The sequence below is a fragment of the Corvus hawaiiensis genome, chromosome 19 (genome assembly GCF_020740725.1).
Source record: "Corvus hawaiiensis isolate bCorHaw1 chromosome 19, bCorHaw1.pri.cur, whole genome shotgun sequence".
Classification (NCBI taxonomy): Eukaryota; Metazoa; Chordata; class Aves; order Passeriformes; family Corvidae; genus Corvus; species Corvus hawaiiensis.
In genome coordinates this window covers 6,185,664-6,211,555 of record NC_063231.1, presented here as the reverse complement: position 1 = coordinate 6,211,555, position 25,892 = coordinate 6,185,664, and the positions used below count along the sequence as shown (strand labels likewise).

The following is a 25,892-nucleotide window of genomic DNA, read 5'->3' as shown; positions in this document are numbered from 1 at the left end:
TTTTTCAGAGGCTTATTTTTCAACATTAATAAGCATTGGAATACAGTAAACTTCTCTTTTGGCTGAAATATTTAAAGATGACCTGCACCACTTCCAAAAGAGGCTCCAAAATGTAATACCAGTGGCCTGTGGCAACTGAAAAATCTGAATTTTGAACTTCCTTCTGTGAGCTATTGGCAGCAGTGCTGGGGTTACCTGGTGTAGTAGGGGCTGCTCACAGCTGGCTCTCTGAGCGCCTGGAGGAGTGGGGTTAGGAAGAAGCAGGTGATTCCCATCTTCCTCCTCAATGGCACCACTATGTGATTTAATCCTCCTCCCCTGAAGAAGAGGAAGGATGATGTGCTAGTGCAATCTGATTTCAAGCTTTTCCTCTATAAATGACACTACCATGAGGTGTTTTGGTGAGGCTGTTTGGAACCTCACATGCAAGTTAGGGGTGTACAGAGGGTCTCAGTAACAGAGCCACTGTTCGTGATTTAACACAAAATCTAATTCTGCTGCAGGCTGGATTAAACTATCCCAGCTGGCTGGCTGGTTCTCATAGGCTGTCTATCTGAAAATATCCCAAGTTGGGTTTACAACATTGATCTCCCTGATAAGTAATCCTTTACTATCACTAGAAGTCCCCCACTCACACAGAACACGCCTGCAGTTAAAGAAATGGCAGTAGCAAGAGGAGACTGGTGTTCCTGAACTTCCAGCTTCTCCCTTTTATCCCCGTTTTCTTGTATTTTGGTGTTGGTTTCCTCAGCGGCTTTTAGCAGCAGCAAAAGGAAATCTCAATTCCAAATTATGTGACAGCAATACATGTCCATTTATTTAGATCCTGTTCTCACTTTCATTTTAACTCTTCTGAATCAAATGAAATAATTGTGTGTTTATAATCAGTCCATGGGTTTTTAGAAGGGTGGGCAGAGAAGAAATATTTTTTTTTCATGTGTTGTGGACTACAGTCTCTTGTTTGAAAGTCTCCAGCCACTGAGTTTGTGAAAAGTGCATAACCCCAAATAATTAAGCTCCTTGACTTTCTGCTGTTGCAGTGATAAGGCTGCCAAAATGCACAGCCACAAAGTGATTGGAGGTCTCCTGCAGCACATTTTTCATTTTTATGCTTAGGAAAAAAAATTGACCGTAAAAATGTTTTACGACTTTGACACACGGTAAAGTTAAAGGGTGCTATTTTCACCATGAACCTTTTGGAAATGGTTACCTTTTTATTTTAACAAGGCAGACAGTGCCTAAACTACAGCACTCAGGCCAATTCTGCTGCTTGAATGGAAAATGGTCTTTTTCATTAAATGATACAGACTCTGAAGCATTAAAACCTGTTTTGCATAGAGGCATTAGGCAGCAGACACAAATGACTGGTGTCTTAGTTGGAGACTTTGCCTAAGCCAAGACTTTCTTTTAATCATTATAATACAGTAGGATGCTCCTGCAAAGAATAAGGAATTAAAACTCACTCGAGTCCATACCATAGGGACAAGTAAATGGTCCATTTATTTATTTAAGCATTCCAAAGCCTGCCTGCCTTTCCATGCTACCAGTGCCAAACATATTGATAATCTGATACACAGTTCTAAACTATTTAAACATTAGTTCAGTTACTCTGTCTACTGAAGTGATAATTGGGGGCTAAAAGGTAACCAGATTATTGTAGAGATCTCTCTTGACAGCCTTTAACACCTAGTTATAAGCTAAAGCCTGGAAATTACAAGCCTCTTGGTATCATTCAGTGCACAGGACATTGTGAAGCAATTTGCTATTTGTAGGCTGTTTTTCATGCCATGGTACCACTCCAGTGCTCTCCAGCTTGCTCTGGGTGCCTGCGCACTTGCAGAACTAGGCAATAAAGGACCCTAAAATAAACTACTTCCTTAGTGTGGACATCAGGTAGGATTTGTAAAGGACATTGCAGCTGGTTCAAGGTGTATTTGGGCTGTTTAAAGGCTTCTGCTTTGTCTGGACTTGGATTTAATTTAGGTCTGAGCCAGTCTAAGTTTGGCAGTGCTGGGAGGGAGAGGTGCTGCCCTGTCCCCTGCCCTCTCCCCAGGCCCCCCTCTCTCTTCAATGTCCTGACTCTAATATAACTGGGAGACCTCAGTGAAAATGAGGGGAGAGACATGGATGGGAATGGAGGAAAGGAGCAGCAGGAATAATTCTGATTGTCATCTACTGGAATGGATCACCCTTCTTGGGTAACTTGGGAATTGCTTCCCCAGCATAACCGAGGTTTCTGGAAAGCCCACAGAGGGTTTGTCCAACACAGCTCGGACTAGCAGTAATGGGGTAGTGCCCTCGGAGCTCAGTGTGCAATTAGCAGTCACACAGTGCAGTCCTGAATGATTTTTCCCTGGTTCCTAAAGCGTATGTCAGTAAATATTCACTGCTATTCTTACCTGCACCAGCTAAATTACACTAATGAACCTAGGCAGTTATTTTTTTTTATCCCATTTCCACTGACAGTGTTATCCAAGGCAGGAGTGAATAGTAATTGGCAGCAAGCCTTGAAAGCATCCATGACATCACAAAGACACTCTCCCAGGAAGTCAGCTGGCTTGTTTACAGCTTTCCCCTTCTCGTCCCTGGGAGATGTAGATGTTACAACCCCCAGTGCTGAGGGCTTGTGGAAGATCACTCATTTATACAAGCAGCACTTGCACGGGTGGACACTCAAATAACTCCATCAGCTGCTGCCCTTCCCTGGAAATCTGCAGCCATTCAGCACCATTGATTTGCATCTGGGCTTGCACTTTGGAACAGTGTGTTCTAGAAGTAAGACTTAACTGTGCAGGTGTACACTTGAATTAATAATTAATGCTTGACCTTGCTGGAGCTCACCTGTCCATCTGCCCAAAACAGCATTTGAAACCTTGAAAAACAAAGGACAGAATTAAGGTCAGTATCTGAAAGGAAGTCACTGAATCTAAACTCCTCTGTCTGCTCTTTGTCTGTGCTCTGCTGTTAGAGAGATGCACCTCCGCAGTGATTTGTCCTAAGAGACCCAGCTCTAGCTACCAGGACTGTTCAATCCTCTGAAGGTGCTGAGCTCTTTCTATTCACTGCAGGAGGAATTCAGACAACAAGATGAACCCTGCACACACTGTAGATCCAGCTGTGCCTGACTGACTGACAGCAGTTTCCACTTAGCTCAGTTTCTGCTTTTATTAAGAAAAACTTGAGGTCTCTGTTAGAAAACACCAAATATTAATAATACTTCAGAACTCCTATTTTAAAAACTAGAAGAGCCTAGCTAATAACAATAAGTATTGCCAAACAATGTTCTACATTTTTACATTGTAATAATCTAGGACTGATGCATTAAAAACTTAAAAGCTCTTTGTCATAGGTTAGCATAGCTCCGGAAGTGATTTTCTTGCAAAGAGGTGCTTACAGCTTCCTCCATGACCTGACAGAACCTATCAACTGGCTAGTTTGAATATTGACAATTTTTTAAGCCACTTAAAAATTTTGACCGCCTCTGTGGTTCACACTTAAGAATGGACAAACCCTGGGAAGCCCTCTCTTGCTTCTGGTCTTGGGACAGGTAACTGGGCCCGGCCCATGTGCGCCTCAGTCCTGGAGCCGATGGGCCCTGTTCCACCCACAGCCCCCCACATCCCTGTTACATGCAGACGGCGTGGCCCAGCTCCACACCCCCCCCTCCAGTGTGGCCAAAGATTCAGCTGAAGCTGCCCTGATGTCCGGCAAAGATCACGTGAGCAACAGCAAAAGCAAACTCCAGTTGCGTGGCTGGGTAAGATTAACCCTTTTAGTGCTGTAAGTTTCCTCCAGAACAGATGAAGCCTGCAGACATTAAGTAAAGAAAGGAGAGCTGAAAACCTGAGGGAGGAGGAAGAGGAGATGCTTAAAGCTGAAATTCTGTTGTAAAGCTATGGTGGTAATGGACTATGATATATCAGAGTACCCGTTGTAATATCACGACAGCATGGGGGGTGGAGCGTTCAACTTGTACTTGTGAGCAAAAGCACCTGTGCTGGAATAAGCAAATGCTGAAGCAGCTGTAATTTAATGAGAAGTTTGAACAGGGAGAGATGGAAGTGATGAGGACCCTTTTGCTCCAAATCGGAAGGAGAAGACCTCTGTTCCTAGAGATGCTCCCAGAGATAGTCCTAGAGATGAAGATGATGAGGACCCTTTTTCTCCCAGGGAAGGAGGAGGGCCTCTATTCCTAGAGATGAAGATGCTCCCAGAGATGGGTGAAGAGAACTTTTGTTTTTGAACAGCTCATCCTTAAAATGGTACCCCAGTAGCTCAAGACTGGACCCTTGAAAACAGTTGTGGGAAAAGCTGTAAGTCAGGGCAAGGGACTCTCACATGCGAGCAGAGAACCAACCCAGGGAGCTGTCTCACTGTGACACTGAAGCCATGAGAGAACTTCTTGTGGAGATGTCTCCATAGCATGAGCAAGAGAGACTCCTCTCCCTAAGTGAACTGAGAAAGGTTACTATAGAAGTGGTAAACTGACTGGAAATTTCAAGGGTTGTCTTTTTGCATTGTCAGTGGGAGAAGGGAGTAAGGTCGGGGGAGGAGAAGTGGTCTGAAGGTTTAGTCTGATTATTTTTTCCTTCCTTTTAGGTCTGTTAATAAACTTCTTTATATTCTTTTAAGTTTTGTGCCTGCTTTGCTTTCCCCTAATTCGTATCTCACAGAAGGTAAATAAGTAATGAGTATTTTGGACGAAACCATTACACTAAATTGGTGTTTCTGCCCTGTTCTGTTTGAACTGAACCCACTACACTCTTTTAAAAGCATCTGAAATGGTGGTCATACATCACAAGTGCCATGGTATGTTTCAAGCAGATTTTTGCTTTCATGCTCAGTCAACATTTTTTTTGTTTGAATATTGGTCTTGTGTAAGTCTGAACAGCAAAGCAAAGACCTTGTTTACTACAGAATCCTTTACTTCCAGCCCTTAAAGGAGCAACACACTTACAGAATTTAACAAAGGCAACCAAAATCAGTTGTGTAAGACATTAGAAATTTCACAAAAAAGCTGCCAATGGCTACATGTACCTTATAAAACAAAGCCAATGATTACCATCAGTTATAACACCATCATTTGACAACTCTACAATTAATTTCTTACTCTTAAATAACTGCTGTTGCTCAGTGCCAAAGAAAATGCCACACATTACTGACTCATCACCAGTCTGCGATGCATAATACAGATGTTCATTTGATTACCCCTCTCTGAGAAAATAAGTGCTTTACAATGAAAAAGCTGTTCTTTTTTGGTATTCTGAAGGAATGGTAACAGAGTGGCTTTAAATATAATCCCTACAGTAACACAAGAGTTATTGTGAAGCATTATTTTGAGCTGTGGAGTTGGATGCTGGGTAGTTCACAGCCCAAGCTGAAGGAGGATGGGGTACTGCCAACTTCACACATCTCTTTTATGTGAAAATGTCCCTATGTGAGGAAAATGGAAAGATCCCACTTTGTTTGTCCCAGAAACTCTGCAAACTTTACAGTACATCTTGTAAAAGTGCTCCATCTAAGCCACTAAAATATTTTTCCAGCAAGAATAATGGGCCATTCTGGAATAGGTATCAGGATCATGAAATGATGGTATTTCCTGGGACAGTTATAGATATGTATTTAACATACAACATGAGTATTCTGCCAGGGACTACACAGGCAGATAACATTATTTCTTTAGCAGAGTTCCGTGGAGTCATTTCCAGAATCAAGTATCATCTTATTTTTGCATGAATCAAAGGCAGAATGGTACTCAAGGTAAAGTGTTACACACCAGTGAGAAGCAAACGTAGCACTTCTATGGGAATTTGAAGCACTTCCAGCATTGCTTTGTGGTTAATCTCGTATTTGCCTTTACAAATTACATTCAGCACCATTGACTTCCCATCCAAAGAGACCTGATTACTTTGTAACTAGCACAGATGAGAATAGAGGGTGTCTCTATATACAATAAACACAGCAGTGTCATTTGCAGATATGAGTTACAAAATTTGCAGTGCTTGGTTAAAAAAAAATAAAAAGCAATTCCCTGATTTTCAGAATGGCTATGGGGAAACCATTTTTATAGATTAACTTGCAAATACCTTCAGGCAGAAATAAGAGGTGGGTAATTGCTAGTGGTACCTCCCCCCAGCGTGACATACCTCCCCAGAGAAGGCCTGGCCATTGAGGAGGTGCTCTGATCCCTGGCTGTCCTCGCTGCCGAAGTGTAACCGGATCTCCTCCAGGCGGTGACTGTAGGTCATTGGGCCCCCAGAGATGTTCACCAGGTGCTCCTTGTCTAACCGCAGGGACACGTGTCTCCCTGTGTTGTACATTGTCCCACTGACCTAAACAGAGTGGAGGGGAGAGAAAAAAAAAAGGAGTTTTTCAAAATAACTTGCAAATCTTAGAAACTGGAGATTTTGCTCTTTGCACACCTTCACTCAAATGCAGTGATGCATCTTGGGGTTGTGAGATGAAATAACCAACCTCAGGTCACACTTCAATTTCTGCTTTGAACCTTATACTGTGTATTCAAATATTTTGCTAAAACCCTATGTACACATTTTAGCCGTGGGCTGATGTGGTGGATAGGACTGTTGCACTTCTAATTAAGTAGGTTTTTAGAGTACTTTTCATGCCAGGTCTGAATAATGGCTTCATTTCAAAATTTCTGCACTGGAAATGGGAACATTTCAGCTGATATAAATTATTAAAGTACACTCGAACAAATCTGAAGTTTAATTTTTCCCCCCTTCTTTTAATATTTATAACAAAGTTACTCAAAAGTAAAGGTGTTGCAAAAAGCAGAGATGCAATTATTCATTAATAGGGAACTCTACTCCTCCTGGAGCTGCAGGTAAAAACTTTCACTGTCTGCCCATGCATGTCTCTTTGTTTTGTTATGAATATTTTATGTGTACAATTGCCAGATCTTTTAGCCAGAGAAGTGCAGAATTAATTCTGATTTGATTATATATGTCTAGTTCCTACTACACATCAAACAGCTCCTTGAGATTCATCTTTATTTTTAAAAAGGCTGAATGTTGTGCTTCATTTGCAAAGTGATTTACAGCTGCTGTAATGAAAAAGAAAATGATTTTGGGAATTTTTCATATGGAATATAATTCTGTCATGATTTCCACTGTCTTAGAAAAAGTTTTTCAATCAAGAAGTTCTTTAATTTATGCCATTAGAAAGTCAAATATATCAGTTTGAGTTAGGATTATGATTTATTTTAAAACATTCTGTATGGATACAAATGTACACTTGAATAACATTCACTTAATGTAAGAAGTAGAAGTGTAGCAATAATATGCTTTGTTGCATTTCAATTTAAAATTAAAGACATGACTATTATATATTATATCCTATACTACATCAGTACTATGGTAATTAACATTGCAGCAGTGTCATTTTATCTATAATACCAATTACGGAGCTTAAATGACCTGTTTTCTTGCACAGTATGTTGTGCATAACAACAACAGTGTAACAAAAAGTTACACTGAACAGACTGTGCACTAGAACTAAACGGAGGAGATTAAACAGCTTTTGATTGTTGTGGTTCTTCACACTGATATAGATGTTCTCTTTTTTTTTTTATGTTTATTCCAATTCAAAGTAAGTAGTAATAAATTTCTTATGAAAAGTCATAAAGACAGATATTCTTGTTCACTGCAAATAAACCACAATGATTTCATTTATAAATGATTCTTACTTTTTCTACTTGACTTTGCATGCATAATAATTAAATACCAAGTTTAGCTTAATAGGTGGAAGAAGGTCAGCTTACTGAACTCAGTTTGAGTACACTGCATATAAATGACACAAAATTGCCAATCATAAGTAACAAATGTAGTTTAAAAACAAACGGGAAAATGGTTACAGCCTCTTACTCACATTTGGAAGCTCATGCTTCACTGAACCCTCAGTTAAATTTAGCAGCTATGTGAAATACTCAGAATCCATTTTCTTACTTAAATTGGCATAAATCTCAAATGAGGTTACCATTATTTTCTCTCTCAAAGTAAAAGTGACCCAAATAACCTCTAATATGAATTCATTTTCCACAGACCAGAGAGGGGAAATGATAAGAGGCAAATTCATGACCAGGAGTAACATTTGTCTTTCTTATTTCCCCCTTCATAAAAATGCAGTGCTCATAATGACACAGTATTGACTTTCTGGAACCAGAATTTCCCTGCATACCTGTAGATGGGGAATACCAGGAAAGCAGTGAAGCATCTGAGGTGCCTCATTTCTGACCTGAGGGGAGGGGTGAACACTAGAAGTGAGACTGTAAAATTCTCCTGCATGGGCACAGACTGGGCACCAGGCAGGACAAAATCCAAGATCTTCAATACGAAAAATGCAAGGCCTTGCCCTTTTATGTGCCTTCTTAGGTTTATGGGAAGCACTGGTTTTACTGGTGTGTGTGCCCAAAGAAAGAGGACCTGCAGAGACCACTTGAGATTCAGCACCAAACTGCATCTTCAGGACATGCCCATTTCTGAAGTAGGGTCTTATATTTTCCATGTACCGAGATTACAGCTGAATGAAAAGGCTGACATACCGAGGAACTTTTTTTTGTGAGGAGACTCTGTGACTTGCCCAGGCTCTATAGTTGGCTGTGCTTGATTATGGGAAGGACCATCACAACACAATGTGAATTTCTTTCTTGCAGTTCAGGATATTGTCTGGTTTATACACAACCACAAAATCTTACCACCTTTACAGGTGTACACTTCAAATATAACCATTTGCAGTTAGGATACAGAAACACTTAAATGTGTTCACCCTCTGTTTGCAAGCACAACACCCACAAATGCCTTTTGCAGAGCAAATAATTTCTTTTCCCTATGTGCAGTTTTAACTGCTGCTGCAGTAAAATGAGGTTCTGATCTTGTTCACTACGATTAGAGAAGGATTTTCCATGTTTATAGTACTGAGCCTTTAAAGTGATGGTGACTCAGTTTATAACATCAAACTAAGTTGGTTTTGAGGAAAGCAGACTTGCATGTGGCCTTAGAAAAGGTTGCAGGTGCAAAAGTTAACAAGGAAGTATTTTCTGCATTTTGTACATTCCCCTACAAAAGAAACAGTATGGAGAATGGGCACCTTATGGGAAAGATGGTGCCTTATCCTGGTAGAGTCTACAGTCTCTGCCACTCCAGAAAGCAGAGTGTTTATTTTTCAGATGTGGACTGGATAAAATATTATAGGGTAGTTTAAAAGGCTCATATAAAAGACCTGTTAAGATCTACATAACTATTTCCTTAATTTGTCAGATGGATCTCAGGTGCTTCAGCATGGTGGCCTTTGTGCTGCTTCTTGCTCTGCTTTGTTCCCTGTGTGTTTGACTTGAAAGTTACACAAAGATGAAAACTCAGCAAACAAACCTGGGGAAGAAATAAGCACTAAATATTGACCTCCTCTTTTTAAGAAAGATCAATATTCACATTTATCTTATGTGCTAGAAATGAGACTGCAGTAAAGAAAACATATTAAATCATCCATAAAACTGGTCTGAGAAAACAGAGAAGTTCAAAATCGTCCAAGTTAATGATCAGACCACATTCTCAGTTGACCCCATTTTCCTCACAGATTTAGAAACATTTCCAAACAGGTAATGTTACCTGTGGCAAAATCCCCAAGTAGAAGAGAGCACTCTCATGGGCTTCAATCTCAATATGGAACACTTCAACTTTGGTAGGCTTTACCTAATTTATTAACATAAAATATAACATATTCCTGATGTAGTTATTTTCTATTTAATCTCATTACTTTTAATTCTTACTTCACAGGGCTTTGTGCACATAATTCCCCAGCAGCATTTTTCTCTATCTTTATCTTGATGCAAGACATCCACACAGGCATAGGCTGCTGATATATTCCATACTTCATTTCTCAGTAAGATCTGAATACTCCTGTGGTACCTCTGTGTAAGTTGGCTCTGTGACCACAAAAAAAGTCCCAGTTCTGCTCTTTGAAAGGTGGAACATAAGCAAAGTCAGTAAAAACGCACACCAAAGAAACACAATCTCCCTGATGCACATTTATCTTGAAGTGCTACAGACCTTATGACCATTAGGAAAAAACCTACAATAATAAAAAAAATAGCAACCCCCCCAAACCAAGCAAAAAAAGCCACATACAAAACAGTCCAGAAACAATTTTTTTTTCCCCAATGGTGTTCTTTAACCAGCATCTGTGGAAACATTTTTGTTTTGTCCCAGCTAACTGTGTATCTTCTTCCCTTCATCTTTTCTTCCTGAATTAGTCCTGAACTTAGTATTTTTCAGAACTTCCTTTGCGGCCTACGTCTCTACATTACAGCCTCTGTTAAAATAGCCTTCAAAACTCCAAGTAGGAGAAAAGAAAGCCTGTTTCAGGGTGAAGCCATGCTAGAAATGTGAGCAGGGAATGCAAGAGGAAAGGGGATGGATGCTTTGCCTTTCAATTCCATGCTACATCTGCAGTTCACGCTCACCTTCAAGAGGTAGCACAGGCCCTCCGCTTCCTGGGGCCTTTTCAAATAGTGAATAGTACATTTTGGATTTATTCTAGTTAAAAGTGGGCTGAAGATTAGTTCCAAGAACATTTTTAAACTTGTATCAGTACCTGCCAGTGGAGCAGCACTGAATGTAAGGGAGCAGGAAAATCAATTGTGTATGGCTGCCTGCTCTGGTGTCCTTGGATCTTATCTGCAATATTTGATGTTCCTTTCTTTAGGATGAAAACAGATACAGTCCAAAGAAGGCCTAGTGCCTTGGAGGGAAACAAATCACCAAGGTTTGAGCTGTGTTTTGAAGGAATTGTAGTGCCCTGGTTTTATGTGCTGCAATAATCAGTTTTTGATCATTTGCTGCCTGGCCTTTCCATCCTTTCCTCCTGGAGTCCAGTGTTCCAGCAGAATAGGAAAGCAGCTCTGCAGGCTCTGGGAGGGGTAGAAGTGGTGGGCTCTCCTCCTCTGTGAGCAGCACCTGAACCACTTTGCCATTTACTGTTGCTTTCTGCCCCTCAATAATGGCAGCAGTGCCACGGGGATCCCAAGGAACCTGAGACGTACCACTGCATTTCTGCTCAACTCTCTGTGAGCAGCTCCATGGAGGGACAGGTGCTCCATGAAGCATTAAAGCATTAACACTAATATTAAATTGGTTGTAGCATCCCCCATCTACGGTAATATTAAATTGGTTGTAGCATCCCCCATCTACAGATCTCAAAGTGGAAAAAATGCAAAAGTAAGTGTGCAGTTGTTTTTTTGTCTCACTTGGGAATGTCAACATCTTTGCCAGGTGGGTTCATTTTCTTCCTGACAGCTAGGAAGAATTGTCCTATGGAAAATTTCACTCTCTGGCTAATGTCATCTAAACTTGAGTTTCTATGTGTAGTGATAAACTAAATCATGTTTTTCTGAGTCCCTCAAGCAAGTTCCTTTCATTTAATGGGGTTGTTTTGATGGTTGTTCACAGTATCTTGACCACATCCTGTGATACAAAGTTTTGTCCTCCCTGATTTAAATTGACTGGACTGTAGCAAGTACCTTCACCTCTCCTGTGCAAAGAAGAGGCTGCTTCAGGGCTTGAAAGCAGAATTTACATAGACTTCAGGTCTGTGATCTGAAATCTGACTTTAGGGACAGTGAGGAAGCACTGCACCTAACCAGACCTGCCAGGGCAACCTGCTTTGCTCTCTGCAGCAGGATTATACTCCTTCCTTTCACAGCAGTGGCTACATGAGAACATGCATTCTCTTAATATTGTGCTTATGGCATCCAGTCAGTTTTAGGAGTAGTTTTATGGTGTTGATTCCTCTGGCTGCTGTTAAGAGGGGGCCCAAGCTGGAAAATAAAGTGGTTTTATAGAGTTGTTATTCTAAGTTACTTAATAGTTCTTTAAAGGGTGTTGCGAAGTCTTCTCTTAAAGAGGAGATTGCCATATTCAAATAGGAGACAGTTATTCTATCGATTTTCCAAACTTTTGAGATCTTTATCCTTGTCCTGAGGTATTTTCTGGGTGTATGGAGATATATGTACAAAAAAGAACTTTCAAAATTGTATTTAAGCAATGATTTTCTACCGAAGATCCAGTTTTATTTAGGTGTTTTTAATGAATATTTGTAGATTTGAAGAGTTATTTTATCCAATACCTTTCCTCTGCCTTTATGCTTAATCACTGTATGCAACATTATGGAAAGAAATTGTGGAAATGCTTTGGTTTTGAAGGTAGTTTTAGGGGAAATTTCCTGTTTCCTGCATGCTTTCCTTGCTGCCAGCAGAGAGCAGCGTCCACCCATCCCACACAGCCTTTACCTGTATCCCACAGGGACTGCCACAGCCAGGAAGAAAAGGAAAACTCATCTGGTTTATGTGGCACGGCTGCAAACCGTGGCTTTAATTCAGGAGTGGTGGATTCAGCTGTGGGACAGAACTGTGGGATCTGCTCCACTGCTCAGGAAGGGTTTGGGGGATTCAGGCTCTGCAGGTTGCTTGGCCATCGGATAAAAACATCCAGAGTGGCCTTTCTGGCAAGAATTCAATGGACCTTACATTGTGTTTATGAAAAAAAAAATGTGGAGAGAAGGGAAATAAAGATAAGAAAACACCACTTACTGGGAGGGAGCTGCAATCTAATTGCTGGGCTTTGAAGAACAACAGGCATCATAATCAATATTTGATTAAAAAAGGTCCATGTGAAAAATGTAAAATGTAAGAGAGAAGTGTAAAGATTAACATAATCTTTTCATCTTCTCAGTTGAAAAGTTTTAAAAAGGAAATGATGTTAATGAGCCCAATTAACCCATTTACCTGCCTAATGTAATGTGTCATCTACCAGCATATGGCATGAGACACTTTTCTGCTTTTAAAGCACCATTTTCAGTAGGAACTTTTCCCATTCACTCCTCTGCAGTTTTGCCTGTTTACTTCCTGTAAGTAACTGGTCTGTAAAAAATGTGGTGTTAACCTCATAAATTAAATATTCAGGCTTACTGGCTAATGAGCACAATATGTCAAATTTCAGTGATCAAAATAATGTACTTCAATAATGTATACTCCATTCTGTAACAAAATATAATTTTAATAGAGGACCTGCACGGGTCATGGTTAGTCTTGTGATAATTATATGCCATCGGATGTGAAGGAATGAAATTGCTCCAAGGACACTGGTAACACCCCACAGAGCCCATGTGCCACATGCTGCCTTTTAGGGATAATGAAGTGCTTCATTGTGTTTCCACTGCTCCATTAATGCAGTGATTTCTGCTTGTTAGTAACTATGAAGCCTAAAGCAGATGTAGCCAAAGTTATGGTGTCTTGCATTAATAATTGCTGGGCATGCTGACACCAGCTTTGCAGTGAAATCGTGCTCTCCTTAATCTAAAATATTCCATTGTTAGTAAAAAAAGATACTTTGGGGCATTCTAAGACAGACTTTCACTGACTGCAGAACTCAGCTGTTCACAATCCTGTGTGTCCACAGCCACTTTTGTACCACTGATGACAGCTCTCATCCTGTGCTGTGACAGTCACAAGCATTATATGAAGGAGGGAAAAATCACATTTGCATGCTCCTCTTAGTTTATTAACCTTAGTTTAGAAATAGGCTAAGCCAATAAGTATTTAAAGGAATAACTGGGGTTTGGAGAACTCATTACCCTAACTTAGTCTTGCAATCCATAAAGACATTTTAGTTTGGTTTTGTTTGAAGAATCTGCATTAAAAATTGTGCTAAGGATAATTTTTGTCTCTGCTAAAGGGATGTCAAAAGAGCTGCCTTTTCAAAATCTGAAGGCTTACATAAATATTCAAAAGGTTGTAAATCGCAGAGAAGCCAACAAATTTGTGAGAAATACAGATCAATGAAAAATTGCTCTTTCCATTTTTTTATGTGGGTTCAAAAGATAAAATTGAATATGTTAAAATCCAGAGGGCCTGAGTTCCTTTTTAGTGAGTTACAATGACGTGCACTGACCTTTGGAGCTGCCTGATTTCAGAGCTCTTCTTTCAGAGAGGTCTTTGCTTGAAAACCCAGAGGTTTTCCAACGGAATCCAGATCAGAGAGAAATTTATAGGATGTATATTGAAATTAGTGTTTTAATTTCCTTATGTTTACCATCTAGCAAGACAGATGTAGACATTCAATGCTTAAATCTCATTTGCTCAACTGCATATTAATAAATGTGTTCCAACTTTCTAAGGTCTTGATTTTGCTTCTACATTTTCTTTAGTACGTTCATTCCTAACACATCCTTCCCTGCTGAGCGGATGAGATATAGCCAGTTGATTGATTTAAATTCTCTTTTAAACTGTTGATGCATCTTCTGCTTTACTATTTGTGCATAGCATTAGCAAAAAGGCTGTGCTAAATTAGTTTGAGAAGTATCTTTCAGGCTAAGTAATTAACACTGTAGTGTTGTGTAGGTTATTAATGCACTCACTGCTTTATTTACCTGCAGCTATATATCCTTACATGTCTGTATCTCTACATATACATCTACAGAAGTGAATATTTTATTTTTTACTAACTTTGTTAATAGAAAGGAGGAAAAAAATGTCCTCACACACAGGTCAAGAATAATAAAAAGCCCTTCTTGCAGTTGTGCACCCAGAGCAGCAGATCCGAGTGCCTGAGAATCACAGAGCTTCCTGCCCAGGGCAAAGGATGTGCCCTCAAAGCTCATCTGTTTTACTCCACAGTCAAAATACACCATTATTAAGGTTAATGATTCAATTTTACAAAAGCTAGAAAACACCACTTGTAGTTAGTTATTTCCCTAGTTCCTTTGCTGCCAGGATGTTCTAATTTCTAAGCCTATTAAGTTTTCATAAACTCTCTAAAACAATGAAGGAACTGCTGCTGGTTTTTGTGATCCTGTGCCCACTCCATGTAAGCCATGACATCCCATGAACTGATCCTAATGAAAACTGCAGTGTCTGAGCTGTGGTGTAGCCAGAGAAGCATGGTCATGCTTTACTGAAATTATAGTGGAAACATAGAGTTTATAAACTCAGCTTTTTAGTCATGAAAGAGACAAAAGTTTTATCAGCTTTTTTCAGCAAGTTTTTGAGAGCAATGTTATTCACAGTATTCACTGCTTCTCAAATCAGTGCCAAGGAAAAGATGCATAATTATTGCAAAATAATTTCCTGAGCCCTGTATCTCTGGAGGTAAACTAGTATTTAGATAACTTGAAATTTGACCTCAATAAAATTCATTATGTGTCAAAGCAAATCCTTTGTGGCATGCAAAATCATGAGTTATTCTGCCTAGTAGCGTATTTCACTGAGATTTTTTTTTTTTTTTTTTGAGCAGAAGAGAGCTGTTTTGTCCTGGCTTGCTTTTTCTACTTCTTTAAAGAAGGTGAATAAATTAGCCTTTCCAGCTGCAAATATTACTGTTCCAGTTTAACAGAGGGCTGTTTTACTGTTCTCATTTTGTATGCCTCAAAAGCATCTGTGTACTTTTTATGTTGAGAAAACAGTAGGTCTGCAGAAGAGGTAGAAATAAAAGAAAAACAACCAACCAACCCCTATCCTGAACCTATCTGCTTTTCCTGACACTTCCCTCTCTGCCAAAACTTCATTTCTTCCCCCTGACAATGCACAATGTAAGAAAAGTAGGAAATTTGGGTTACAGCATGAATTTGTGCTCCAGATTCACTTAGGATCACTCCTCTGCTTAACTTGGTCAAGAGATTTTGTGTTTATTCTTTCCTGTTTTGTTTTTATGATTGGTTGCTTTGGGGTTTTTTGTTTAGTTGGTTGTTTTTTTCTCCATTCCCTGCTGTGTTTATGGCTATGGGGGAAGAGCCAGTCTTTTGTTCCACATTCTGATCTCCTGTACAGCTCCATGTATGCTGCAGTTGTGTAAATCAGTATTTTTACAAGTAACCAAAACCAAGGCTGTGGATACCAAGAAGAACCTTTGTCCCCTTACATCATTCCCACACATGCCTTATTCCATGCAGAGTGAAAGACACTTTTCCATAAGCTCAAATACTAAAGAAATGGTGAGAAATTATTCTGAAAAAGGCTATTAGAAAATCAATTTTTCTACTGTGCCAATTTGCCACCAACTTCTCTCTGCTTTCTTGGTTGCTTTGCTTACAAAGTACAAATTTATCTGGCTCTGCAAAGAATCCCTATGGAAAAGAGGAAGGGGTTATGGGATAAAGTTAGCTAGGAATCAGCATATGAAAATGCTTTTTCAATAGGAATACAATTTAGACTAGACAGAATCTCAGCTTTTCACATGGAAAAGTTAATTTTTAAGAAGTATTTTATCACCTATATTCCAAGAGTTTCAGGCATGTTTCACTTTTTGAAACTTGCTGGCAAGTTCATCTCTATTATCTTCCCAGGAAGATTCTTTTAAAATAGTCCAAATTCAACTATGGATCCACAATCCTATTTATCAGCAATTGCTTTCCCTCCTGTTTCTTATACCTTTTTTCCTTCTTTGTGGCCAACTGGGGCTGGATGCTCTCAAATGCCTGTGTAGGGAGATCTCCCCCAGCTCTGGGTGTCTGCACAAGCACTTGTGTGCTCACAGTCCTATCTGGGATTAGTTAAAGCTGAGGAGTTGAGAGGTGCTGAACATCTTACTGACAGTGTAAAGACAACCTTCCTCTCTTTACCCCTGATGAAGATGAGTTTTAGAGTTCCTTCTCACACTCAGGTTTGCTGTTCTTGCCTGCAGAAGAGGAAAATACTTTAAATGTGCTTATATTCATGCTAATTAGACAGTGCTTAGGCAGAAGCTGAACTGGAGCTTTCAGAAATTAACACCTGCAGATCAGAATAAATATTCATTCCAAGAGTCCAATGAAAATTTCCGCATACTTGGTATTTTTAATGGTTTTAAATGCACAGATTGCGCTGCCCCTGAGCCACTGGAATCTGTGAGCAGTACCAGGTTTTGGTATGTAATTGGTGACTCATATAGGCTAAAGTAAAGATAGGAAAGGCTTCCAGCCCTTTACTTAGAGAAAAATGTCCTCTCCCTGATGTAATTGAAAGATTTGTAAGTCTAATGTGGCTGATGTCCTATTATTTTCATACCAACTATTACTAAAGCCTAGATGATGCCTAATAAACAAGTCTTTAATCATCTTTAAAACAACAAACCTATTGATGAATTGAATTTTCTCCAACAAGATATTGCTGTATTGATTTTAGCACTCTGTTTTTAATAAACAGAGAGTGTCCAGAATTGCTTGCTATGAGTCTTGAAAGTAGGGCATCAACAGACTTGGCAAAGGGCTGAATTTATAAGGGAAGTTTTTGCTGGAGCTCTAATCCATTATCTGTCCATTGCTGACATTCATTTGCAGTGAGGACACTGGGCCAAAGTGCCCAATCCTTCCAGATGACATTCTGGCTCACAGAGGAAATGTGGTGGGAACCCCACAGCCATGCAATCCAATGGGTCAACATTGGAACATTTAAAAAAGTTGCCTCTAATTGCAGAAATGTTTTTCATCACTGTTGGAATTTACTTTTCTCTGTGTATATGAAACCTCTGCACATGTTCAGGAGTGTCAGGGTGTCTTCAATCAGTCTGCCTTACACAGCTGAGTGGCTGTGGATTTCTCTGGGCAGAAGGTTCATGTGATGATGGCACAGCTGTTAAAAAACCAAACAAGTAAAATGGAAACAACAGAAAATTCTTGTACACCTCAGACTATAAGAAAATCCATGTTGGGGAAAACATCCTAAAATGTGCCAGTTAGAATATCAAAAAGACTCTTCTGTTTCCAAGTTCCACCTCAAGAGTGAGTGCAGCTTGTGTATTAAAACTGTGGGTTTGTATATATATATATATATGGATCCATTAGGGGACTCAAAGCATCTGTATAATTATCCAAGTACACAGATGGCTATTTGCATGTCATGTCAGAGATATGTATTCAGGGTATAATTCCAGCTCTTTTAAAAAAACTATTTTTTTTTTGTTTGTTTTATGATTTTTTTCTGTTGTTTTTTTTTTTCCTCTTTTCCATACCAGCTTATGCTTTCATAGCATAAAAAAAACTGTAGGAACCCAAAGTGCCGAGAATATTTCTCTGCCTGTTTTTAAGGGAAAACCCCAACTTGAAACACAAATTTATTGATGCTAAAGCATAACAGAAGCATTGAGGGATTACTGAATAAAATGTGCTACATGCAAGCTGATAATTGACAACTTAGTAATAGGTATTGAGTAAAAACCTGAATAGAATATTATGGCCAAATCACCTTTAAGGGATTTCAGATTGGTTTAAGTACTGTTGCTTGTTGTCTTTTTCATTTACATATTAAAAAGAAGGTTAATACTCCTAAATCCCTGCCTTTCATTGTATGTCCTGTCTCACAAAAACAAAGCAAAGTCAAACCAGCAACCTCTAAGATAAAATATCTACACTTGAGGCCAGTGTTCCTCAAAGTCTGGGCCACCACTCTGAAATGAGGCACAAGGTGACAGATGTCAGTGACTTCATTCCCCCTTGACTCCCAACTGTTTCCAGCAGCTGCCGGAGGATGAATCCCTGCCTTGAAAGCACATGACCAGGAGTGCTCCACACGTGCTCCAAGTCAGAGAAATCCTGATCCAGGACAACTTTTTCCCCTATCCAGGGACCTTAGCTGACATGACCTCCTTCTCTGAAGTGCTAAGTAAACAGAATTCTGTTAGTCATAACATTCTAGGTTTCTAATAATCCTCAGAAACTCCTAAATACGTCCCTTAGGCTATTAGGAAAATGTGAATCCTAATGTTTTTATCTGTAGTTGTGCAAAGGGATCTTTCCTCCATCTTCCAGTGAATTGTTTAGTTTGATCTCTTTTTTTACTGTCCTATACATATGGGATAGTCATAATTTTAAATCTGCTTTTTGTGTAGCATCTGTCCCTGTGTTCCTCAGGAAGTTAAACACACGTGGGGAGGTCTCAAGTGTCTCCTGCTCTTCTGGGTAAACTCATTGTCTGTTCCGTGTCTCTATTCTTGGTGTTTGCAGAAGAATCGAATACTTTCTGCAATTTTCTGTCTGAAACTCATCTAAATCCTGATGAAAGTGTGCAGCACAGGGATGTGTGTGTTCTACCCAACAGGAAATGCTCAGTGAACATCCAGCCTTTCACTTCCAGAGCACAGTGCTGCATCCCAGCTACTTGAATACATTCTTCTCCTCACCAAGGCAGTGGCACAGATTATAAATCCTTATCTAAATGTGGATCTGGTAGTGCTGTAAGAGCATCTGAGGCAGGAACAATTTAAAACACATTGTCAGCACTGACCTACCTTCGTTCCTGAGTTTGAAGGGATGAACATTCCGTTCTCTACTGCGGTTACAGCCTGGAACTCTCCTACTGGAAGTGTCAGAAGTAAGATCAGGTGATAGTTGTCCAGATAGTTGTTAAATTTGACTAAGACCTTATTAAAAAAACCTCTATCTTGATGGAAAATTCCTACTTAACCATAGGGAAATGTAGAAGCTTCTCTAGAAAGCATGGAAAAAAAGCCAATTATGGTTCTGCTCTAGGATCCTGAAAACTATTTTGCTACAGAGTTTGATAGGGACAGACTTCTCTGACATACGTTTCAAATCTCCCAAATTGAGAGACTTCAGATTCTGCTCCAGGGTGGAGGAGGGCGCTTGGTGGCTAGGCTTGCTTTGGTAGGGTGGTAGAAGAGGCCTTTCCACTTATTTTATGTATTCAAAAAATAAATTAGAAGACATTTCATCAATTGCTAGTAAGGAAAAAAAAAGCCCCACCTCTTGATTATAACACTCAAAATATCTATGGAATAATTTATTCTTATGCCTGGACACAAGATATTCACTCAGTGCCCTCCTGCCCCCCATCCCAGAACTGCTATTTTTAAGTCTAATTCTGGAATAAATGCACAAATAAAACAGCCCCAGCTATGGCAAAGAGATTGAACAAACCCTTGTGAGACACAGAACAAAGCATGGATTAAAATCCTGGATGACTTCACATATTTTTAATGAATATTTTAGCTGAATATGTCAGCCCACAGAGAATAATCCTGGGCATTCCAGCACGAGGCTGCAGTAAGAGCTAACCCCCCAACATGCTGCTTCCAGCAAATCAGAGACCTAAGACTTAATCTACATCATCTAGAAAGCATGTGTGCAGAAAATGTGTAAAGCCAGATCTTACTATAAAAAAGAAGATTAAGGCTGAAAAAGGATTAGAAATTAAGGAGCTTCTTCATGTTTCCTGATATCCTTCTGATCTGTGACCAGCCTATCTTCAGGGTCTCTGCTACTGCTGCAGTTGTTAGTGATAGTTCAAATCACAAACACTACAAAGGATTATCATTAGGCTTTAGGAAGAGCTGCAGCTTGGTGGTTTGGGGTTTATTTTCCAGTTCTACACTTGCAGATCTATTGCAGGGATCAGGGGGAGAGCTGCAGGTTGGAAGCTCCACTGTCCAGGCTCACACTACCAGGAGCAGCAGGTCTTTGGTGGTGGCAGAGGTGGGATGATGTCCCACTGTGGGCTACGACAGGGAGCTGATAAAGCCCCTTCCAGAGGAGCAGCAGAGCCCTGACACAGCCCCAGCCAGGGAAAGGGGCCAACAAAACAAGGGGGAGGTCCGAGCTCCTCTCTGATCCATCTCCTCTGTTCTCCAAGGTTAAGCAAAATAATCCTGGGCTCAGTTTTGTGAGGGGGATGGCTGTGGGCTGGTTTTGCAGATGATGGTATAGACACACCATACAGCCACAAAAACAAGTTAGAAACTGATGACAGAAGTTACATCTTATGAATTTCAATTCAGCTTTGCAGTGGGATCACTGAAAGTTTTAAACTGCATGTACTCCACTTGCAGGTTAAGAATATGCAGCAGGGAAGAATTAATTCTGATTGATATTAATTAATTCTAGTAATATTAATCAATTTTTAAATTACAGTATTTACTATGCAGACAGTTTCTTACTTATGACACGGCGTGTTTCCATTTTCTGGAGCCTGATTATACTCTAAGATCCAACCTTCGCTCCAGCTGGACAGAATGATTATTATTTTGTTTGGAATTCCCAGCTTAATTTCCACAAAATGGAATTAATGTGACTCTAGGAGATATTCTATAAACAGGCCCTTCAGTGGAAATCAAATGTATTTTATCACCTTTATGAACACACAGCTATAAGCAGGTTCTGAAGTAGAGAGGGTATCATGTGCACTGACAGCATTTATGAAAGCAAGTGATGATAAAAGAGTGGTAAACAATTTTTAGAGAAAGATTAGACAGTTTGGTTTCAAATGAAAGCCCTAGAAGTGAACAGGGAAGAGCTGGCTTGTCAAGAAAAAGATCTTTCCTGATTGTGTGTATTTGAGCACAAACAAACACTGCCCCTGAAGCCCCCCCTAAACTCATGATACTGATAAATCAGACAAAAAAGAAACCCTGGATATTAAACAGTTGCTTCAAAAAACGTTAATGGTATCTGAAAATTACTGTTACTACTATGAAATGCAACATGATTCAACAGGAATTGAGACAAAAATCAAAGCGTTGACTTCTTTGTACAAATTGTTAATACATGAGTAATTCCACAGAGCTGTCGTGCTCATCCCTGTGGAATATACTGCATTCCCTTTTCCAGGATAAATTCACAGATGGAGCCTCTCCTTTCTTGCAAACATCTCAGGGGTTGCTTAAGTTTCCATTTTCAGCTGCAGGTTCCCACATTTCCATACTGCAGAGATGAAAATTTCTTCTATTTTAACTCTCTTGGTGCAGTATTTTGGGGGGATAAAAGAGGACACTTTTTTGCATCCACATTCACACATCCCTCAGATCTCAAAGGCCTCTGTCCCCTCTTCCCTGTGCTTGGCTCCCTGTCACCAAGATGTGCAGGACGTTTCCAGCTCAGCCTTGGTGCTGAAACCTTTGTTTTTTTCATGAGTTGTTGGTACCAAACCAGCTCTGCTTCCGCTTAAACACATTCCAGGGAAACAAAATAAGATCAACAGTGAACCTGTCCCTGCTGCCTGATGTTCCCAGCCAGAGAACCTGGAGCTGCTGCAGGCAGAGACAGCCCTGGAGCCACAAGCAATGTGATCCCACTGGCAGGTAATTGGCTAAATCTATTTAGCTAGAGAGCTAAATCTAGAAAGTTGTTTTAAAATTGTCTTTGCTGAAGCCTGTGCAGCTGTGGGTTCACACTGTCTCTGACATGCAAGGGAGCTGCTTTCAAATTGCTGTCAAAGGAAGTTATTTTTGCCAAGAGCCCCAGTGTCTGAGGTCTCTGCAATCCCTGCAATATGGTGCATTGATAACTAGGGAATTGCCTCTTTATTGTTCTACAGCAAAATCCTATTTACAGCAAAACCTGTCACTTCACAGAATCCACAGACTTCTAAAGAGAAAAACTTTTGCTTACTGCTAAAAAATATAGTGGAAAGTGTAACTTCAGGGAGTATTTACCAATACCTGCAAAATACAGGAAAGGATTCAAATCTGTGCCATATTTAAATTCTTTTTTATATATTTTTTTTTGTTTGTTTGTCTGTTATGGGAAATACAGCTAGCAGCTGTTCCTCTCTTCTAACATTGAATTAGTGACTATTGTGTGGCATGTGTGTACAAATATTTATTTATCATTAGCTTTATGATTCTCTTTCTCTTTTTTACCACTACAGCTATTCAGCTCCTCTAAGTATTCTAACAGTTATGTAAAGATGCCATTTGGGAACCCTAAATTGTAAATTTTCTCCATATGTGGCACATCCAACCTCCTGTTCTCACATATACATATAGATGACTGCATCAAAGTATGTTATATTTCATGCAGTAAACCAGTTTCTAAGCATTACCATATAAACATCAGGTGAAATGTAACACAGCCTAAACAGACCTCATTAAAATGTGTTTATCAAATAACTTCTGTCAAGTGGAATGGACTCAAGGAAACCTCTTGCCATTTGTTTACATGGAGCCTGGTGCTCTTCTTATCAATGCCAATGGGGAATCTAGTGATTCTCTTCTCATGGTGGATTTACTGCAGTATAAATTCACTGGCTTCAGCAGAGCTACTGCTTCTGATTTACACTGTAGTGAGAGGAGAATCAAACCTGGAGTTTAGAGCTGAGGATTTGTACTGGATAAAGCATTCAGAATGCACAGGGAAGGAAGGGCCCCTTGTGAAGATTAGTGGTCATTCTTTATGTATAGATCACTTGGTTTCCTGCTTTGAATACTCAGTCAATGATCATTTATAGCAGAGTACATACAAACCAGGCTTATGAGGCATTAAATCACATTTAGGGTGAATTTTCAACTTGGCCTAAACAACATGGTTGAAAAATGGAGGGTGTATTTACTTGTACAAGTCAAGTGGCCACTCACCCCTTGTTAGCACAGGCACATAGGAACTATGAATTTAGGCAAATGCATTTGCCTAAGACCAGTGGAGATCACATGGCAATTTAGTCCACATACCTGGAGTTTGATTTGAAATAAAATATTTCATGACGTCTAAATATTTTTTTGTTCTTTATGATTCAAAATTCCTTGGTAGTTTATTTTTAATGAAATGTCTCCTGTCAGTACAGGAGATTTGGGGATTATTGGCAAATACAGAGTTTTGCAGATCTGCGCATTTACAACGAGCTAATTAACATGCAGGTTTTCCTGTAAAAAAACCCCCAGGCTTTAGACTCCAGATCATCTGGAATTAGGCTCTTTCTGCTGAGGAAAGAGGCACCACCCTACCCCCATTTCTTGTGAAATTTTCAGCTGTAAGCAAAGCTTAAGATCTTATTTAGTTTTGATGGAAGGACTGCGGTGAGACTGAAATGCCACCACGTCACCCCAGCAACAAGAGCCCACAGAGAGCTCCCAGCAGTGCCCCTTCCTGTGCCACCGTGTTTGGGGACAGCTTTAGTACCAGCCAAGGTCCGTCACATGCTTTGTGCAGGACATCACAGAATGCCCAAAGGAATGCCCTGACTGGGCCCCTCTGGATGTGTTCAGGAGGATGACAGGCCTTGAGCTCTTATGCTCAAATGCCAGAGCTTTGTATTTAGAGTTTCAGGAAGAATTATACATTTATAAGCAAGTTAAGATGCAACACAGCTTTTGTTTGTAGTTTAGGGTGGGTAATTTTCCACCACCAGATGTGTGAGCAGCACTGCACAGATAAGGCAGCTTCATCTCCAGAGCAATGTGTAACAAGCAGGGAGGGTGCACCAGGTGGGGGATTCTTGGGAAACAGCTCAGTCAGGCATCATTTCATCAGAACTCTTGGGAAACAACCTTACAGTTTGATTTTCCTTTGCCCAACACTCTGCCTTCTGCACCCTGCCCAATTTAGAGCTCTTGGAACTCTTCTCCCTTTGAATTTTGCTCCTTGTGCACTCCCACCATTGTTGTGTTCCTCATATATAACATCCAAATGTGTACGTGTATCTGTATGTGAGAGACCTGGTTACTTCTAGATCAATTTACTTTAATTACCTCAAGTCTTTATCTGAAAACTGTGTAACAGTGTACATGGATTTACTTTTAATTGATAGGGAAACTAAATACAAGACATGGTTTAAGAGGGGCTTTATCTATGGAACAAAGCTGATTTATTGTTGCATAAACTGATACAAACTGCAGTGTAGACAGGACCTTTGGATTTGGAGCTCTGCAAGCATCAGTGGGAGCTGGGGAAGTTTCAAACCAGGTCTTTTTCACTCAAATGATGACAGCATAGGCACGTATCATTTATTTTATGCATCAAGGGAGATTTTAAGAGGCCTATTCACTCAGAAAACGCAGACCCCAGTCCTCAGCTCTCCTGAATAAAACAAGCCTTCCCTGAGCTGTGTAGATGGCTGAAGATTCCCCCCAAATGACCACAAACCTTTCAAATGCTGGCAGCTCACACCTGCTGCTCTTCAAGGCAGAACATTTGTGCTTGGATTCCCCCATGGTCCTTCCCTACTCATTCCCTTATTCAAGGTGTGTTTTGAAGTGCCAGCAATATGCACAAGGCAGCTCTCCCTACATCAATAGAGACAGTGCTGTTGGGCTATCTTTTCAAGTCCTGGGAGACAACAGCATCTCTGTCTTGCCTTGTTCCAGGCAGCTGAACAGAGGAATACAGCTAAAAAAGGAGAGTCAAAGAATCAGGATTTTACTAGCAAGTGAATGGCATTAGTCACCCCGTGTAGCAGAGGCTGCCTGCTCAGAGACCTTGAGGACACTGCCTCTGTTCCTGAACACTCACACAGTGTCAGGAACCACAACACAAGCCAGAGTGTCCTCAAGCATATTAATGACTTAAAGGGACATGCTCAGTGTGTGAAAGAATTCCCTCCAGCCATTCCGCGGGAAGAATTCACTAATGATCTGAGCAGTTCCAATTCCATGATTTTGCTAAGGTTCATATGGTCAAAATCTTGAATAAACATATGCTGAAACCAGCCAAGTAGGAAGGTGTGTAACAGCAGTGGTGGGGGCAGAGCTGAAGGGTTTTAAGAAAACACTGGTTTCTCACACAGTGCAGAGAAGAAGCCTCTAAGATCACCCTATGCTCCAAAATGCAGCTTTTGGGCACATGCCCAAGGGAGCCTCAGCTGTTGAGGCCCAGCTCCCAGCAGGGAAAAGAGGTGGAAGGTGGCTCCTCTTTTGTTTCTGGAGGAATATTTCCCTTCCTGCTGTCTCCAGACTCCGGGGAAGATCCTGCTAACCTGCACTGGGCGGGCAGTGACACACAAGGACATCAGTCACAACAATGACTTCATCACTTCCTTTCCCCCTTGTAAAAGGATATTGTGGAAGAAAAGACATTTGGTAGATTTTTTACTACTGAAATGAATCAAATGCTTTTTATGCTACAGAACTTGTACAGAATAGTCAGGTACACCTGACAGTTTATAAAGGTGTAATTTTTTGCTCATG

At 40.2% G+C, this 25,892-nt stretch overlaps 1 protein-coding gene and 1 long non-coding RNA gene across 2 annotated transcripts in view; one reads left to right on the top strand and one right to left on the bottom strand.

The window, feature by feature from the left end:
- Positions 1 to 25,892, bottom strand: part of CA10 (carbonic anhydrase 10) — a 188,317-nt gene that overhangs the window by 33,436 nt on the left and 128,989 nt on the right. Inside the window, exon 5 of the mRNA XM_048323590.1 lies at positions 6,147 to 6,332. Within this exon, the coding sequence (XP_048179547.1) occupies positions 6,147 to 6,332 (186 nt within the window). The remainder of the gene's footprint in view (positions 1 to 6,146; positions 6,333 to 25,892) is intronic.
- Positions 1 to 25,892, top strand: part of LOC125335748 — a 104,122-nt gene that overhangs the window by 21,539 nt on the left and 56,691 nt on the right. The window lies entirely within an intron of this gene.